General features: G+C 47.5%; 1 protein-coding gene across 1 annotated transcript; it reads left to right on the top strand.

The window, feature by feature from the left end:
* Positions 1–697: 697 nt before the first annotated feature.
* Positions 698–16,715, top strand: LOC139156116 (oxysterol-binding protein 2-like; the record flags this gene model as incomplete). Its single annotated transcript, XM_070731423.1, has 9 exons — positions 698–764; positions 5,316–5,480; positions 8,758–9,003; positions 9,741–9,861; positions 10,715–10,818; positions 12,045–12,140; positions 13,351–13,538; positions 14,076–14,296; positions 16,233–16,715. Coding segments are annotated over 9 exons (1,351 nt in total), but the record flags the coding sequence as incomplete, so codon positions are not given.
* Positions 16,716–17,975: the final 1,260 nt, after the last annotated feature.

The raw sequence follows: 17,975 nt of genomic DNA, 5'->3' as shown, positions 1-17,975 counted from the left end.
TCATCTATCTACCTACCTATCTATTTATCTATCTATCTATCTCATCTACCTACCTACCTACCTATCTATCTATCTCATCTACCTACCTACCTACCTACCTATCTCATCTATCTACCTACCTACCTATCTATTTATCTATCTATCTATCTCATCTACCTACCTACCTACCTATCTATCTATCTCATCTACCTACCTACCTATCTATCTATCTCATCTTACTGCCTACCTACCTACCTATCTATCTATCTCATCTACCTACCTACCTACCTACCTATCTCATCTATCTACCTACCTACCTACCTACCTACCTATCTATCTATCTATCTATCTATCTATCTATCTATCTATCTATCTATCTATCTATCTATCTAATCTATGAAGTCCTATTCTTTCCAACCCTTCCTGCTCAGTGCCCCTCCTGCCTCTCTCCGCCCCCCACCGGGTTCTCAACCCTCCTGTCCTGCAGGGCAAAGTTGCCCATTGGTTGCCTAGACCCAGAGCTTGGAGAAACTGACCGGGTCGGAATGTCAGCTGGCGCATTTGCATACCGGAACCCCACCTCTGTTTGTGATCTTCTCAGGGTGGCCCCCGCTCGACGGGCCCTGCTGGGGGCAGCCTGGCCATGTTGGCCAGTGCATCAAGAGACCATGCCCCATAGCTTTTGGCATTGCCACTGTCACTTCTGTGTCCCCCACAGGCGCGCCAGCAGCAACATTAGTGCGGCCAGCGAGGGCTGTTCGGACGATTGGCACTTCAGTGGCAGCGTAAGTATCGCCAACGGCCAGCGTGCGGCGGCCGGCGAGAAAGCTAACACAACCCCAATAGTTGGAACAAAGATAGTTATCTAGTGGCTCCAAGCCTGGGTCTTCAAACCTTGCAGAAGGTGAGGAGGGTGGGGGAAGTACGAATATTTGGGGGCGGCCACAGAGAAGGCTCTTCCCCTAGGCCCCACCAAGCGACATTGTCTAGTTGCCGGGACCTGAAGAAGGCCGACTCTGTGGGGCCTGACCGGTTGCTTGGACTCGTGTGGCAAAAGGTGGTCACTTCAAGGACATAAGAACCTAGGAAGAGCCCTGCTGAATCAGGCCGAAGCCCATCGAGTCCAGCATTCTGTGTCCCACAGCAGTCCACCAATTGTCCATGGGGATCTTGAGCAGAAAGAGAAGGCAAAACCCTCCCTTTCCCTTGACCCCCAACAAATGGGACCCAAGGGAACCCTGCCTGCTTCAAGCAACATAGAGGCGGCACTTGGACATCCATTTCAATCACCACCTATGATACACTTGGCATCCATGAATCTGTCTAATCCTGCCTTGAAGCTATCCAGGCTGACAGCTGTCAAGACCTCTTCTGGAAGGGAATCCCATCAACCAAGGACCCTCTGGGTGAAGAAATATCTCCCTTTATTTGTCGTTTTCTTACCTGTGACCTTTAGGGAAGGCCCCCTTGTCCTAGTATTGTGTGAGAGAGAAAAGAATTTTCCTCTATCCACCTTTTCTATCCCATGCAGGATTTTATACCCTTCAATCAAGTCACCCCTTAAACGCCGTCTTTCAAGGCTGCAGAGACCAAGGCGTTGCAACCTGGTATCATAAGGGAGGGGGCTCCATTTCCTTGATCATACGTGTTGCCCCTTTTTTGCCCCTTTTCCAGTTCCATTATGTCCTTCTTGAGGTGCGGCGACCAAGTAATCTGCCCCCATGCCATGTAGGGCTTTATAGGTCATAACCAACACGGAAACCAATCGGCAGCCAATGCAGGCCGCAGAGTGTTGGATAAACGTGGGCGTATCTCCTACATCAGTGATGGCGAACCTATGGCATGGGTACCACAGGCGGCAACCGGAACCATATCTGGTGGTACACGAGCTGTTGCCCTAGGCTCAGCTCCAACATGCATGTGTGTGCCAGCCAGCTGATTTTTGGCTCGCAGAGGCTCTAGTAGGGCTTTTTTGGCTTCCAGAGAGCCTCCAAGGGGATGAGGGAGGGCATTTCTACCCTTCCTGGGTTCCAGGGAAGCCTTTGGAGCCTGGGGAGGGCAAAACACAAGCCTACTGGGCCCACCAGAAGAATGGAATGGAGTGGAGTGGAGTGGAGTGGAGTAGAGTAGAGTAGAACAGAACAGAATAGAATAGAATAGAATAGAATTTTATTGGCCAAGTGTGATTGGACGCACAAGGAATTTGTCTTGGTGCAGATGCTCTCAGCGTACATAAAAAAAAAAGAGACATTTGTCAAGAATCATGTGGTACAACACTTAACGATGGTCATAGGGGTCAAATAAGCAATGAAGAAACAATATTAATAAAAAATCTTAAGAATACAAGCAACCAGTTGCAGTCATACTAAGTGGGAGGAAAAGGTTGATAGGAATGATGAGAAAAACTAGTAGAAATAGAAGTGCAGATTTAGTAAAACGTCTGACAATGTTGAGGGAATTATTTATTTAGCAGAGTGATGGCGTTCGGGGAAAAACTGTTCTTGTGTCTAGTTGTAATAGAACATATCAATGAAAGAATAGAAGGAGAGATATAGGAATAGAAGAAAGGTATAGGAGATATAGGAGAGCAATAGGACGGGACGGAAGGCACTCTAGTGCACTTATTATACACACCCCTTACTGACCTCTTAGGAATCTGGATAGGTCAACCGTGGATAGTCTAAGGGTAAAGTCTTGGGGGTTTGGGGATGACACTACAGAGTCCGGCAATGAGTTCCACACTTCGACAACTCAGTTACTGAAGTTGTATTTTTTACAGTCAAGTTTGGAGCGGTTAATATTAAGTTTAAATCTGTTGTGTGCTCTTGTGTTGTTGTGGTTGAAGCTGAAGTAGTCGCCGACAGGCAGGACGTTGCAGCATATGATCTTGTGGGCAATACTTAGATCGTGTTTAAGGCGTCTTAGTTCTAGGCTTTCTAGGCTCAGGATTGAAAGTCTAGTCTCGTAGGGGATTCTGTTTCGAGTGAAGGAGTGAAGGGCTCTTCTGGTGAGTCTTGTTTTGTCTTGGTGTGCAGGGCTCTGTAGTGACGTTTTGAGGGTAGGAGTTGAAACAGTTTGTGTCCAGGATGCGAGGGGTCAGTCAATATTTTCACGGCCCTCTTTTTGACTCAGTCCTCAATGAAAGGCAGGTTGGCAGCCATTGTTTTTTCTGCGGTTCTGATTCTCCTCTGAAGTCTGTGTCGGTCCTGTTGGGTTGCAGCACCAAACCAGACAGTTATAGAGGTGCAGATGACAGACTCAATGATTCCTCTGTAGAACTGGACCAGCAACTCCTTGGGAGTTGGGAGACAGGGCATTTCTGGTTTGCAGAGGGCTGCTGGGGGGGGGGGGCTGTTTTCGCCCTCCCCAGGCATTGAATTATGGGTGTGGACACTCATTGCACGCACGATAGCTCTTTCTGCATCTGAGGGATAAAAGGTTCACCATCACTGTCCTAGATGGACCGGGCTGGATCTCTGCCTCTGGTACCGAGCCTTCAGCAGACTCCAGGCCTGGCCCACATTCAGTTCAATTTATTAGATTTGTATGCCGCCCCACTCCGAAGACTCGGGGAGGCTCACAACAACAATAAAAACAATATTCTAGCGAAAACAAATCTAATATTAAAAGGCGCATAAAAACCCTATCATATTTAAAACACATACATACCCAAACATAAATATTTTTTTAAAGCCTGGCGGAAAGGTGTCTCAACTCCCCCATGCCTGGTGGTATAGATGGATCTTGAGTAATTTATGAAAGACGAGGGCGGGGACAGTTCTAATCTCTGGCGGGAGTTGATTCCAGAGGACCGGGGCCGCCACAGAGAAGGCTCTTCCCCTGGGGCCCGCCAAACGACATTGTTTAGTCGACGGGACCCGGAGAAGGGACCTTATCGGTCATTGGGTTTCGTGCGGTAGCAGGCAGTTCCGGAGGTACTCTGGTCCAATGCCATGTAGGCCTTTGTTGTGAGCCGCCCCGAGTCTGCGGAGAGGGGCGGCATACAAATCTAAATAAACATAAATAAACAAACATATTATTTATTATTATTATTTATTGGATTTGTATGCCGCCCTTCTCCGCAGACTCGGGGTGGCTAACAACAGCAGTAAAACAGTACAACAAAATCCAATACTAAAAAACAGTTAAAAACCCATTATAGTAGTCGAGGTTCGACTACTGTAATGCTCTCTACATGGGGCTACCTTTGAAAAGTGTTCGGAAACTTCAGATCGTGCAAAATGCAGCTGCGAGAGCAGTCATGGGCTTACCCAGGTATGCCCATGTTTCTCCATCACTCCGCAGTCTGCATTGGCTGCCGATCAGTTTCCGGTCACAATTCAAAGTGTTGGTTATGACCTTTAAAGCCCTTCATGGCACGGGACCAGAATATCTCCGAGACCGCCTCCTGCCGCACGAATCCCAGCGACCGATTAGGTCCCACAGAGTGGGCCTTCTCCGGGTCCCGTCAACTAAGCAATGTCGGTTGGCGGGCCCCAGGGGAAGAGCCTTCTCTGTGGCGGCACCGGCCCTCTGGAACCAACTCCCCCCCGGAGATTAGAACTGCCCCTACTCTTCCTGCCTTCCGTAAACTTCTTAAAACTCACCTTTGCCGTCAGGCATGGGGGAATTGAAACATCTCCCCCTGGGCATGTTTAATTTATATATGGTATGCTTGTGTGTGTATCTGTTAGTATGTGGGATTTTTTTAAATCTTTAAAATTTTAAATTGTTTGATTACTTATGATTTGTTTCTACATGTTGTGAGCCGCCCCGAGTCTTCGGAGAGGGGCGGCATACAAATCCAAGTTATAATAATAATAATAATAATTATAATAATTATTATTATTATTATTATTATTATTATTATTATTATATAAAAACCAATCATACATACAAACATCCCATGCATAAAATTGTAAAGGCCTAGGGGTAAAGTGGATCTTAGTTCCCCCATGCCTGGCGGCAGAGGTGGGTTTTAAGCAGCTTACGAAAGGCGAGGAGGGTGGGGGCAATTCTAATCTCTGGGGGGAGTTGGTTCCAAAGGGTCGGGGCCACCACAGAGAAGGCTCTTCCTCTGGGTCCCGCCAAGCGGCATTGGTTGACGGGACCCGGAGAAGACCCACTCTGTGGGACCTAACTGGTCACTGGGATTCGTGCGGCAGAAGGCGGGTTCTGAGATAAACTGGTCCAGTGCCATGAAGGGCTTTAAAGGTCATAACCAACACTTTGAATTGTGACCGGAAACTGACCCTTAGCTGTCTGCCTCTGCGGCCAGTTTTGCAAGCTGCCTAACCACGGCAATGGTTCCTGACCTTGCATTCGATCCCTTCCAGACATTGGACGCCGCCACGCACACTGCCCTTCGTTCGTCAAGCAAGCATGGATCGCTCCAGAAGCAGAGGCGCACTCACATCCCAGACAAGCCCAACTACAGCCTTAACCTCTGGAGCATCATGAAGAATTGCATCGGGAAAGAACTCTCCAAGATCCCCATGCCGGTAAGGGCTCCGTCCTTCCACCCCCCTTCGATGCGCGGGGAGATTTCTTTCCCCCTGTGGGCCTTGAGCTTTGGCACGTGGCCGGTCTCCACCTGAAGGCGAGAATGGTGAACGGACAAGAAAGGCAACACGGAACCGTCTCCTGCCGCATAGGGTGGGCCTTCTCCAGGTCCAGTCTAAGTAAGCAATGCAGGTTGGCGGGGTGACGGAAGAAGGTAGGTAGGTAGGGGAATTGGTTGGATAGATAGATAGATAGACAGACAGACAGACAGACAGACAGGGTAGGGTAGGTAGGTAGCTAGAGAGAGACAGATGGACGGATAAGGTAGGGTAGGTAGGTAGATAAATAGATAGGTAGGTAGGTAGGTAGGTAGAGAGAGGGACTGACAGACAGACAGGTAGGGTAGGTAGGTAACAGATGATAGAGAGAGAGACAGACAGGGTAGGTAGGTAGGTAGCTAGAGAGAGACAGACAGATGGACGGATAAGGTAGGGTAGGTAGGTAGATAAATAGGTAGGTAGGTAGGTAGGTAGAGAGAGAGAGACTGATAGACAGACAAACAGACAGGGTAGGTAGGTAGGTAGGTAGGTAGGTAGGTAGATAGATAGTTGGCACATAAGTAGGTAAATAGATAGGTAGGTAGGTAGGTAGGTAGGTAGGTAGAGAGAGGGACTGACAGACAGACAGGTAGGGTAGGTAGGTAACAGATGATAGAGAGAGAGACAGACAGACAGGGTAGGTAGGTAGGTAGCTAGAGAGAGACAGACAGATGGACGGATAAGGTAGGGTAGGTAGGTAGATAAATAGGTAGGTAGGTAGGTAGAGAGAGAGAGAGAGAGAGACTGATAGACAGACAAACAGACAGGGTAGGTAGGTAGGTAGATAGATAGATAGTTGGCACATAAGTAGGTAAATAGATAGGTAGGTAGGTAGGTAGGTAGAGAGAGGGACTGACAGACAGACAGGTAGGGTAGGTAGGTAACAGATGATAGAGAGAGAGACAGACAGACAGGGTAGGTAGGTAGGTAGCTAGAGAGAGACAGACAGATGGACGGATAAGGTAGGGTAGGTAGGTAGATAAATAGGTAGGTAGGTAGGTAGGTAGAGAGAGAGAGAGAGACTGATAGACAGACAAACAGACAGGGTAGGTAGGTAGGTAGATAGATAGATAGTTGGCACATAAGTAGGTAAATAGATAGGTAGGTAGGTAGCTAGAGAGAGAGATAGAGAGACCGGTAGGGTAGGGTAGGTAGGTAGGTAGATAGATGATAGGTAGGTAAGGTAGGTAGGTAGGTAGGTAGGTAGATAGATAGATAGATAGATAGATAGATAGATAGATAGATAGATAGATAGATAGATAGATATAAATATTTGGTAGGTAGGTAGGTAGGTAGGTAGATAAATAGGTAGGTAGGTAGCTAGAGAGAGAGACAGACAGACAGACGGATAGGGTAGGTAGGTAGGTAGATAGATAGGAGATAGAAAGATGGATGGACGGATGATAGGTAGGTAGCTAGGTAGATAGCTACTTCCCTTTTTCAAAACACCAAAAACACCCAGCCAATCGACTCTAAAAACAGAACTCTGTTTTTTCAAGAGGGTTTTTTTTTATCCCAAGATATTGCGTTCCATAAATAACCCTCCCCAATCCAATATCTTCGCTTTGACAGCCCGGTAAAACTTCAGCAAGGCAGCTGCCAAAGCGAAACGTTATAAATCTGCCAGTGCGACGCCTGTGGCAGCCTCCCGATTAAAGGAGCCACGCTGGGAAGTATTGGAAACCGTAATGGCCCTTTTGACGCGACATTAAATCTTTCTGGCCCTCCGCGGGACTGTTTGTGCCGACTGTCGGCACACTCGGGTGCGTTTGGGCCAGCGAATTTATTTCCGGAGCTTGTGCTTCCTCCGACTTCCTCGAGTGACCTTGTGGATCCTCAGAATCCAGTTGTGACCAGCGGCTGTTTTTTTCATCCGCCCCATTGGATATTTTATCCCTATTTTTGTTTTGTAATAGAAAATGTTTATTTACAAATGCGTATCACAAACAAAAGAACATTTAAAAAACAGTGGACGTGACGTGACAAGTCAGTTTACGTCTCTCGTGATATTCATTCCTGATTGATTGATTAATTAATTAATTAATTAATGATTAATGGCTGTGAAAATATTGACTGACCCCCTCGCATCCTGGACGTAAACTGTTTCAACTCCTACCTCAAAACGTCGCTACAGAGTACTGCACACCAAGACAACTACACCCAAGAAGTTTTTCCCCCTAACGCCATCACTCTGCTAAACAAATAATTCCAGGGTAATAATTCTCAACTCTAGGGGGCGGTATTCAGCCCTGTTTTTTAGCCAAACGAGCCGGCGTTGTCCGAAAGACGCTTCTGTGCTTCGCATTTTATAATGCCCTGGTCCAATCAGATTGCAGTTTACGCTCTATGACTCAGCATCCATTACTGTTTAACATGCCCACATCCTTCTTTTACAGTATAGGATAACATAATGGGATGTCACCCAGGATTGAACTACAGTGACACCTCTACCTACGAACGCCTCTACTTACGAACTTTTCTAAATAAGAAACGGGTGTTCAAGATTTTTTTTGCCTCTTCTCAAGAACCATTTTCCACTTACAAACCCAAGCCTCCGAAACTGTAACCGGAAAAGGCAGAGAGAAGCCTCCGTGGGGCCTCTCTAGGAATCTCCTGGGAGGAAACAGGGCCGTAAAAGGCAGAGAGAAGCCTCCGTGGGACCTCTCTAGGAATATCCCGGGAGGAAACAGGGCCGGAGAAGGCGGGGAGAAGCCTCCATGGGGCCCCTCTAGGAATCTCCTGGGAGGAGACAGGGCTGGAAAAGGCGGGGAGAAGCCTCCGTGGGGCCTCTCTAGGAATCTCCTGGGAGGAGACAGGGCTGGAAAAGGCGGGGAGAAGCCTCCGTGGGGCCTCTCTAGGAATCTCCTGGGAGGAGACAGGGCTGGAAAAGGTGGGGAGAAGCCTCCGTGGGGCCTCTCTAGGAATCTCCTGGGAGGAAACAGGGCCTTCACCCTCCCTGTGGTTTCCCCAATCGCACACATTATTTGCTTTTACATTGATTCCAATGGGGAAAATTGCTTCTTCTTACAAATTTTCTACTTAAGAACCTGGTCATGGAACGAATTAAGTTCGTAAGTAGAGGTCCCACTATAATCCTTGACATTCCTTCCCAGGACTGGAAACCCACCCCCCATTAACCCTCCTTTCCTGCCCTCCCCCCCCCCCCTCTTCCCTACAGATCAACTTCAATGAGCCCCTCTCGATGCTGCAGAGGCTGACAGAGGACCTGGAGTACCACGAGCTGCTGGACCGAGCGGTCAGGTGCGAGAACGCCATCGAGCAGATGTGCTTTGTGGCCGCCTTCTCAGTGTCTTCCTACTCGACCACCGTCCAACGGACCGCCAAGCCCTTCAACCCCCTCCTGGGCGAGACCTTTGAATTGGACCGCCTGGAAGACCTCGGCTTCCGCTCGATCTGCGAGCAGGTGAGCTGAACGCCTGCGGGGGGGGGGGGGGAGATAAGGGGTCAGGGGAAAGGGAAGGCCAGGTGTGGTAGGGCCAGGTGTGGTAGAGTCATAAGCCAAGGACTACTCATACTGGAATTCTTCTTTACCTCTTTACTTACCCTCTCAGTCATCTCAATAATAATAATAATAATTTATTAGATTTGTATGCCGCCCCTCTCCGAAGACTCGGGGCGGCTCACAACAACGATAAAAACAATATTACACTGGCACAAATCTAATATTAAAAAAAACCCTAAAAACCCTATCATAATTAAAAACCAAACAGCACATACATACCAAACATAAATTATAATAAGCCTGGGGTAAAGGTGTCTCAAATCCCCCATGCCTGGCGGTATAGGTGGGTCTTAAGTAGTTTACGGAAGACAAGGAGGGTGGGAGCAGTTCTAATCTCCGGGGGGAGTTGATTCCAGAGGGCCGGGGCTGCCACAGAGAAGGCTCTTCCCCTGGGGCCCGCCAACCGACATTGTTTAGTCGATGGGACCTGGAGAAGGCCAACTCTGTGGGACCTTATCGGCCGCTGGGATTCGTGCGGTAGCAGGCGGTTCCGGAGGTACTCCGGTCCAATGCCATGTAGGGCTTTAAAGGTCATGACCAACACTTTGAATTGTGACCGGAAACAATAAATCTTGCTAAAGAGAATCACCTACAGTTTTAGGTAGTGGATGCCATCCAGGTGTGTTTCTCCTCTCCAGGTGAGCCACCACCCACCAGCAGCTGCTCACCACGTGTACTCCCGGCGAGGCTGGACGCTGCGGCAGGAGATCACCATTGCCAGCAAGTTCCGTGGCAAATACCTTTCCATCATGCCACTGGGTGAGTAAACGGAGTGGGGCGGTGGCCTAGAGGCGGAGCTCTCGCCTCGCAATCGGGAGGCTGTGAATTCGATTCTTGGTAGAGGCAGATATTTCTTTCTCTCTGGGCATGCTCAGAATATATCTGCTGAACGAAACTCCGTAGCGGGGACAGGGAGGGTATCCAGCCATTAAAAACACCCCATTCACACTCCACTCACTAGCACAGTCATCCCCATCTTCAAAAAGAAAGATCCCAGTCTAGTAGGAAATTATAGGAGTCTACGGAGAGGGGCGGAATACAAATCTAATAAATGAATGAATGAATGAATGAATGAATAAATAAATAAATAAATACCAATTTCCCTATGCTGCGTCACGTGCAAAATCATGGAACCAATCATAAACTAATCCATTACTCTCCCTCTAGAAACTGACAACCTACTCTCTAAAAAAAAAACAATTTGGTTTCAGAAAAAAATATATCCTGTAACCTGCCCCTCCTACACTTCAAAAACATATGGACTACACATCTCGATCAGGGCAAATCAATAGATGCAATTTACAGAGACTTCTGTAAAGCCTCCGACTCAGTGGTTCACGATAAATGACTTCTGAAAACCGAACTCCTGCGACATTTCTGGACTGGATAACTGCATTCTTGTCAAACAGACAACACGTGATCAAAATAGGGAGCGCCTTATCTAATCCCGTTTCATTCCCTATCACATCTTTTATCTGTTAATCTGTTTGTGCAATTCGAATCAGCAAAAAGCCCATTAGGATTAACCAGCGATAACCCTTCCTCTCTGTGTATAGAAATCTATATTTATATATTTAACCGTAGGTTAAAATTTTTCTCCCGTTCCACTCAGGCACCATCCATCTCGAATTCCACTCCAGCGGCAACCACTACATCTGGCAAAAAGTCACGTCCACAGTCCACAATATTATCGTAGGGAAACTCTGGATTGACCAGGTAAGGACGGGCCCCATCCTGCAGCGTTGTTCAAATAATTCCCCAAACAAGGAGACACAAATGCTTATGGGTGTGGTTATTTATTTATTTATATCTATCTATCTATCTATCTATCTATCTATCTATCTATCTATCTTATCTATGTATGTATCTATCTTATCTATCTATCTATCTATCTTATCTATCTATATTATCTATCTATCTATCTATCTATCTATCTATCTATCTATCTATATTATCTATCTATCTATCTTATCTATCTATCTATCTATCTTATCTATCTATCTATCTTATCTATCTATTTATCTTATCTATCTATCTATCTATCTATATTATCTATCTATCTATCTTATCTATCTTATCTATCTATCTTATCTATGTATCTATCTATCTTATCTATCTATCTATCCATCTTATCTATCTATCTTATCTATCTGTCTGTCTGTCTGTCTGTCTGTCTGTCTGTCTATCTTATCTATCTATCTTATGTATCTATCTATCTTATCTATCTATTTATCTTATCTATCTTATCTATCTATTTATCTTATCTATCTATCTATATTATCTATCTATCTATCTATCTTATCTATCTTATCTATCTATCTTATCTATCTATCTATCTATCTTATCTATCTATCTATCTTATCTATCTATCTATCCATCTTATCTATCTATCTATCTAATCTATCTATCTTATCTATCTATCTATCTATCTTATCTATCTATCCATCTTATCTATCTATCTATCTTATCTGTCTGTCTGTCTGTCTATCTATTAACAAATAATTCCCTCAACACTGTCAGACTTTCTACTAAATCTGCACTTCTATTCTACTAGTTTTTCTCATCATTCCTATCACCCATTTCTTCCCCATGTTGACTGTAAGACTGTAACCTGTTGCTTATATCCTAAGATTTTGATTAATATTGCTTCTTCATTGCTTATTTGACCCCTTATGAGAATCATTAAGTGTCGTACCACATGATTCTTGACAAGTGTATATTTTTCTTTTATGTTCACCGAGAGCATCTCCACCAAGACAAATTCCTTGTGTGTCCAATCACACTTGTCCAATAAAATTCTATTCTATTCTATTTATTTATTTGGAGCATTGCATTTTAAATCTTTTTAAAAAATTGAATTGAAAGAAAAGAAATTCATTTTTCCTTGATTCTGGTTTTCTGTCGATGTGAATAATGGGGCAAATTCTCTTTCTTTTATCCAGTCCGGTGACATAGAAATCCTCAACCACAAATCAAAAGACAAATGCCACCTGAAGTTCACACCTTACAGCTACTTCTCCAGAGACGTCCCGCGGAAGGTAACTTTCAGATGCACAAAGTCCTTTTGCTTCAAAATGCACAACTAGGACAAATGCCTTGTCATTTAATTTAAGCGATTTGACTTCTATGCCGTTCAATCCCATGGGACTCGTTTTTTCTCTTGGATTGGCCTTTGTATGGGTCAGTTAAGGCAGGGGTCCCTAATTCCTGGTCCGTGGACTGCCACCGGCCCACGGCATGTGAGAAACTGAGCCATGCTACTTCTGCTGATTGCCAGCTGCCAGCAGTTTGGCAGATCGAATCCCAGTAGGCTCAAGGTTGACTCAGCCTTCCATCCTCGTAAGGTTGGTAAAATGAGGACCCAGATTTTTGGGGGCAATAGATGCTTACTCTCTGTATAAACCTCTTAGAGAGGGCTGTGAAAGCACTTCCTTCCTTCCCTCCATATATCCCCTTCCTTCCTTCCTTCCTTCTTTCCTTCTTACCTCCCTCCCTTCTTTCCTGGCTCAAGGTTGACTCAGCCTTCCATCCTTCTAAGGTAAACCACTTAGAGAAGGCTGTAAAGCACTGTGAAGCGTTATATAAGTCTAAGCGGTATTGCCCTTCCTTCCTTCCTTCCATCCAACCATCCCCTTCCTTCCTTCCTTCCTTCCATCCCCTTCCTTCCTTCCTTCCTTCTGTCCATCCATCCCCTTCCTTCCTTCCTTCCTTCCATCTATCCATTCTTCCTTCTTTACTTCCTCCCTCCCTCCTTTCCTTTCTTACTCAAGGTTGACTCAGCCTTCCATCCTTCCAAGGGAAACCACTTAGACAGGGCTGTAAAGCACCGTGAAGCAGTATATAAGTCTAAGCGGTATTGCCCTTCCTTCCTTCCTTCCATCCTTCCTTTCTCCCTCCCTCCCTCCTTCCCTCCTTCCTTCCTTCCATCCTTCCATCCATCATTCCTTCCTTCCACCCATCCTTCCTTCCTTTTTTCCATCCTTCCTTCCTTCCATCCTTCCTTCCTTCCTTCCTTCCTCAAGGTTGACTCAACCTTCCATCCTTGCAAGGTTGGCAAAATGAGGACCCAGGCTGTTGGGGGCAATATGCTTACTCTCTGTAAACCGCTTAGAGAGGGCTGTAAATAAGTCCAAATACTATTGCTATTGCTTGTAGACTTACCTGCAGAGTTGATTTCTACCCACTGGGGGGCTGACAGTCCTCCCCCCTCCCAACAAACCCCTTCCTTCTTCTGCTACTCTTCCCCAGGTGACGGGCGTGGTGATGGACGCCCACGGCAACGAGCGCTACGTCATGTCCGGCACATGGGACGAGAAGATGGAGTGTTCCAAGATCATAGAAGCCAGCCAAGGGAACTCCATTGCGGAAGGGAAGCTTCCGAGAACACTCTACCAGACATTGTCCCCCAAAGTGCTGTGGAGGAAATACCCACTCCCGTGAGTCCTCCCTACAGGCTTGGGGGCTTCAGGGTTGACCAACTATGGCAGGGATGGTGGCATGCAGAGCCATATCTGCTGGCACGCGAGCCGTTGCCCTAGCTCAACTCCATTGTGCGTGTGTGTGCCGGCCAGCTGGCTTTTGGCTCGCACAGAGGCTCTGGGAGGGCGTTTTTGGCTTCCAGAGAGCCTCCAGAGTGATGGTAGAGGGCGTTTTTACCGTCCCATGGCACCAGGGAAGCCTGGGGAGGGCGAAACACGAGTGTACTGGGCCCACCAGAAGTGGAGAAACAGTCCATTTCTGACCTCCAGAGGGCCTCTGGGGGCTGGGGGAATCTATTTCACCCTCCCCAGGCATTGAATTATCAGTGTGGGCACTCATGGATGTATGATAGCGCACCTGCATACTCTTTCGGCACCCAAGAAATGGTGGTTCGACGAATATCGATGACCAAATGATGCCCGTGCGCAAGAGAGCGCCTGGTGGTGCTACCCACCCATCTCACTAAAGGCCACTCCCGGTTCCTCCTTCCCCAGGGAGAACGCCGAAAACATGTACTTCTTCTCCAAATTGGCGCTGACCCTCAATGAGCCGGAAGACGGCGTTGCCCCCACCGACAGCCGCGTTAGGCCCGACCAGCGGCTGATGGAGAACGGCAAGTGGGACGAAGCCAACATGGAGAAACAGCGGCTGGAAGAGAAGCAACGGGCGGTGCGCCGGCACCGGGAAGTCGAAGCAGCTGGCGCGTTGGTGGAAGGTACCGGAAAGACACCCTTTTAGATCGGCAGGTCGGGGTTAAAAGGAAGCGGCCCTGGGATGTTTGCCAGTATTGGGTTCCTACCTGGACGCGGGGCTGGGGGACATTCCGGTAGCAAAAATGGAGCTGTGGCGGGCGGGCGTGTGCACCGGAGCAAGATTTGGCTTCTGTGCGTGCTGAGGAAGTAAATCTTGCCAGTAAACCTCCTCAGGTCCTGCCTGATTCTGAAGAGGAAGAGCGAGGTCCAGTGGGCCGGAGGGTTGCCGGGGGAAGCTGTGGCTGAGAGTGAGGCAGACAGTGACTGGGGAGAGCCTGAGGGGGCTGGTGTGACAATGGGAGATTGGTCTGTGTCAGAGAGTGAGGAAGACATGTTAGTGGAAAATAAGTGGATTAACCTATGCTATAGAAGAATGATTAGATTAGATTAGATTAGATTTATTGGATTTATATGCCGCCCCTCTCTGCAGACTCGGGGCGGCTCACAACAATGGCAAAAACAGTACATAGTAACAAATCTAATATTTAGTAATCTAAATTACAGTTTTAGGTTTAAAAAAATCATAAAAACAACACCAATATATATAAAAAACAAGCACAGAATCAAACTAACACCAAAACAACATGGGCAAGGGAGAGATGTTTCAGTTCCCCCATGCTTGACGGCAGAGGTGGGTTTTAAGGAGTTTACGAAAGGCAAGGAGGGTGAGGGCAATCCTAATCTCTGGGGGAAGCTGGTTCCAGAGGGTCAGAGCCACCACAGAGAAGGCTCTTCCCCTGGGTCCCGCCAGACGACATTGTTTAGTCGACATTACCCAGAGAAGACCCACTCTGTGGGACCTAACCGGTTGCTGGGATTCGTGCGGCAGAAGGCGGTCCCGAAGATATTCTGGTCCAGTGCCATGAAGGGCTTTATAGGTCGTAACCAACACTTTGAATTGTGACCGGAAACTGATCGGCAACCAATGCAGACTGCGGAGTGTTGGAGTAACATGGGCATACCTTGGGAAGCCCATGATTGCTCTCGCAGCTGCATTCTGCACGATCTGAAGTTTCCGACCGCTTTTCAAAGGTAGCCCCATGTAGAGAGCAGTACAGTAGTCAAATCTCAAGGTGATGAGGGCATGAGTGACTGTGAGCAGTGACTCCCGGTCCAAATAGGGCCGCTACTGGTGCACCAGGCGAACCTGGGCAAACGCCCCCCTCGCCACAGCTGAGAGATGGTTTTCTAATGTGAGCTGTGGCTAGAAGGTGAGAGGAGATCCAGTAATTTTTCTGGGTTCTTAAGTAGAAAATGGTTCTTAAGAAGAGGCAAAAGACCTTGAACACCTCGTTCTTATCTAGAAAAGTTCTTAATCCCAGTGACCGATTAGGTCCCACAGAGTGGGCCGCAACCGACCTGTGTCCCGTCAACAATGTCGGTTGGCGGGCCCTAGGGGAAGAGCCTTCTCTGTGGCGGCCCCGACTCTCTGGAACTAACTCCCCCCAGAGATTAGAACTGCCCCTACTCTCCCTGCATTCCGTAAACTTCTTAAAACCCACCTTTGCCGTCAGGCATGGGGGAACTGAAACATCTCCCCCGGGCATGTACAATTTATGTATGGTATGTTTGTGGGTGTGCTTGTTATTATATTGGGGTTCTTTTTAAACTTTTTTTAAATATTTAAATTTATTTGGATTTGTTACGATTTGTTTATGCCTTGTTGTGAGCCGCCCCGAGTCCGCGGAGAGGGGCGGCATACCAATCTAAATAATAAATAAAATAAATTAAGTAGAGGCATTCTTAGGTAGAGGTACCACTGGGTCCTGTTTGAGTGAAATAAAGAGTGAGTTTTATTACCAAGAAGTGATTTTCCGGGAATTGGAATTCATCGGAAGCCCCCGAGCAGAGTACTAACAGGGCTGTACCCCCCACGCCCCCACCCCGCTTCCTTTGCAGGCAAGGACTACAAAGGTTACATCCCGCTGTGGTTTGAGAGGAAGGTGGATCCGGTGACGGGGGAGCTGATGTGCGTCTACAAGGGCGGCTACTGGGAGAGCAAGCAGAAACAGAACTGGAGCCAGTGTCCTAGCATCTTCTGAGCTGGGCTCGTCGAGTGCCGGGTGAAGACCTCCGCAATCCGCGGCGGGACGGAAGGACCGGTCGCCGAGGAAGCGCCCTTCGGGGGTAGTAGTAGCCCCACGCGCCCCTTTCCCTCCCCGGCCGCCATTTCGGAGAATCGCGCAGAGATTCAAATAAACCCCGAATTGAAACAAAAAAACAAAACAAAAAGCAAAAAAAAAAAACAAAAACAAAGAGTAAGACGAGGCAAACCAAACGGGGATTTCCAAAAAAAAAAAAAAGAAGCTATTTTTATGCACTAATAAAATGGCGTATGATTTTTTTAAGTGACTTTTTTAAGCTTACCAATTAGGATTGAGACGGGAGGGATTTTTTTTCTTCTTCTCCTTTAAAAAAAAAACCCACCTGCCTCGGGGGTTGGCCGTCGGCTTCTCTTTTGAGGCCTCGGTTTCACTAACCCGGGCTCCGAGTTCCAAAGACGTAGCGGAAACGGTGAGCGTTTCAGGACTTTTGCCCCCTTCCCTCCCACCCCGATTTCTCATTTCTACGCGGGAATTCACCATACTTTTAATTTGCAGATAATCCAACACCACCACCCTCCTCAAGTTGCAGGCAGTTCCATCCACCCTCTTGTGAGAACCCTCAAAAATTTTCCGGGGGGGGGATGCCAGAGTTGGGGGACGGGAGGAAACCAGTTCTCTGGTTTGGAAACAGCTGGTCCTTCTTAGAATTAGCGTTTAGACTTATATACCGCTTCGTAGTTCTTTTACAGCCCTCTCTGAGCGGTTTATAGAGTCGGCATATATTGCCCCCAGCAACCTGGGTCCTCATTTGACCCACCTCGGAAGGACGGGAGGCTGAGTCAACCTTGAGCCTGGTGAGATTCGAACTGCCAAATTGCCGGAACCGCCAGTCAGAGGAAGTAAGCTGCAGTACCACCTTCTAACCACAGCTCTTATTTTGAAATTTGTCTTCCTCCTTTGCCCACTGCTAAGCATTTTTTGAAGCCCCCACCATGGAAATTGATTGCTTTTTTTGATTCCAAAAATGGATTTGAAATATTCTTTACGTTCCCAGGAAGGATTTTTCTCTCCTGTTTTACAAACGTTTGGAGAACAGGGAAGGTAGCCGGGCAGAATCAGGCCTCCTGGCTGCTTTCTCCTTTATGTGAGTATTCAAAATAATCGGTTGAATTGCAGCCGTTTTGGCCAGCATCCCTGCTGGCAGGGGGATTCCGGAGGGCTACAGCAGCCCCCTTTAATCCGAGGGCATTAGGTTCTTACTCCGACTGCGGTGCATTGAGACTCCTAGCACATTGCCGCCTGCCAGTGGGGTGGGTTCCACTTAAGCATCCTTAGTGGTTCGCATCACGCCTATGTTGGGGGATTTTTGCCAGCCGCGAGACCGGAGAACCGGTTTAGGGCCGCGTAGACAGTGAGCGGGTGCAAATTCCCGCTACCGGTAGGGGAGGACTGAAACCAAATCGGCAGCAAGCCACCACTGCGGCCTGTGCTATCTCTAACCAAACCCGGGCACCGGATCCGGTGTTTCTCAACCTCAACCGTGGCTAGCCCACGGAATTCCGGGAATTCTTCCCGTCTTTAAAGTTGTGGATTCGGG

Source organism: Erythrolamprus reginae, unplaced genomic scaffold (assembly GCF_031021105.1).
Source record: "Erythrolamprus reginae isolate rEryReg1 unplaced genomic scaffold, rEryReg1.hap1 scaffold_302, whole genome shotgun sequence".
Lineage (NCBI taxonomy): Eukaryota > Metazoa > Chordata > Lepidosauria > Squamata > Dipsadidae > Erythrolamprus > Erythrolamprus reginae.
Note: the sequence above shows the minus strand (reverse complement) of the source record. Positions and strands in the feature narration are given on the sequence as shown.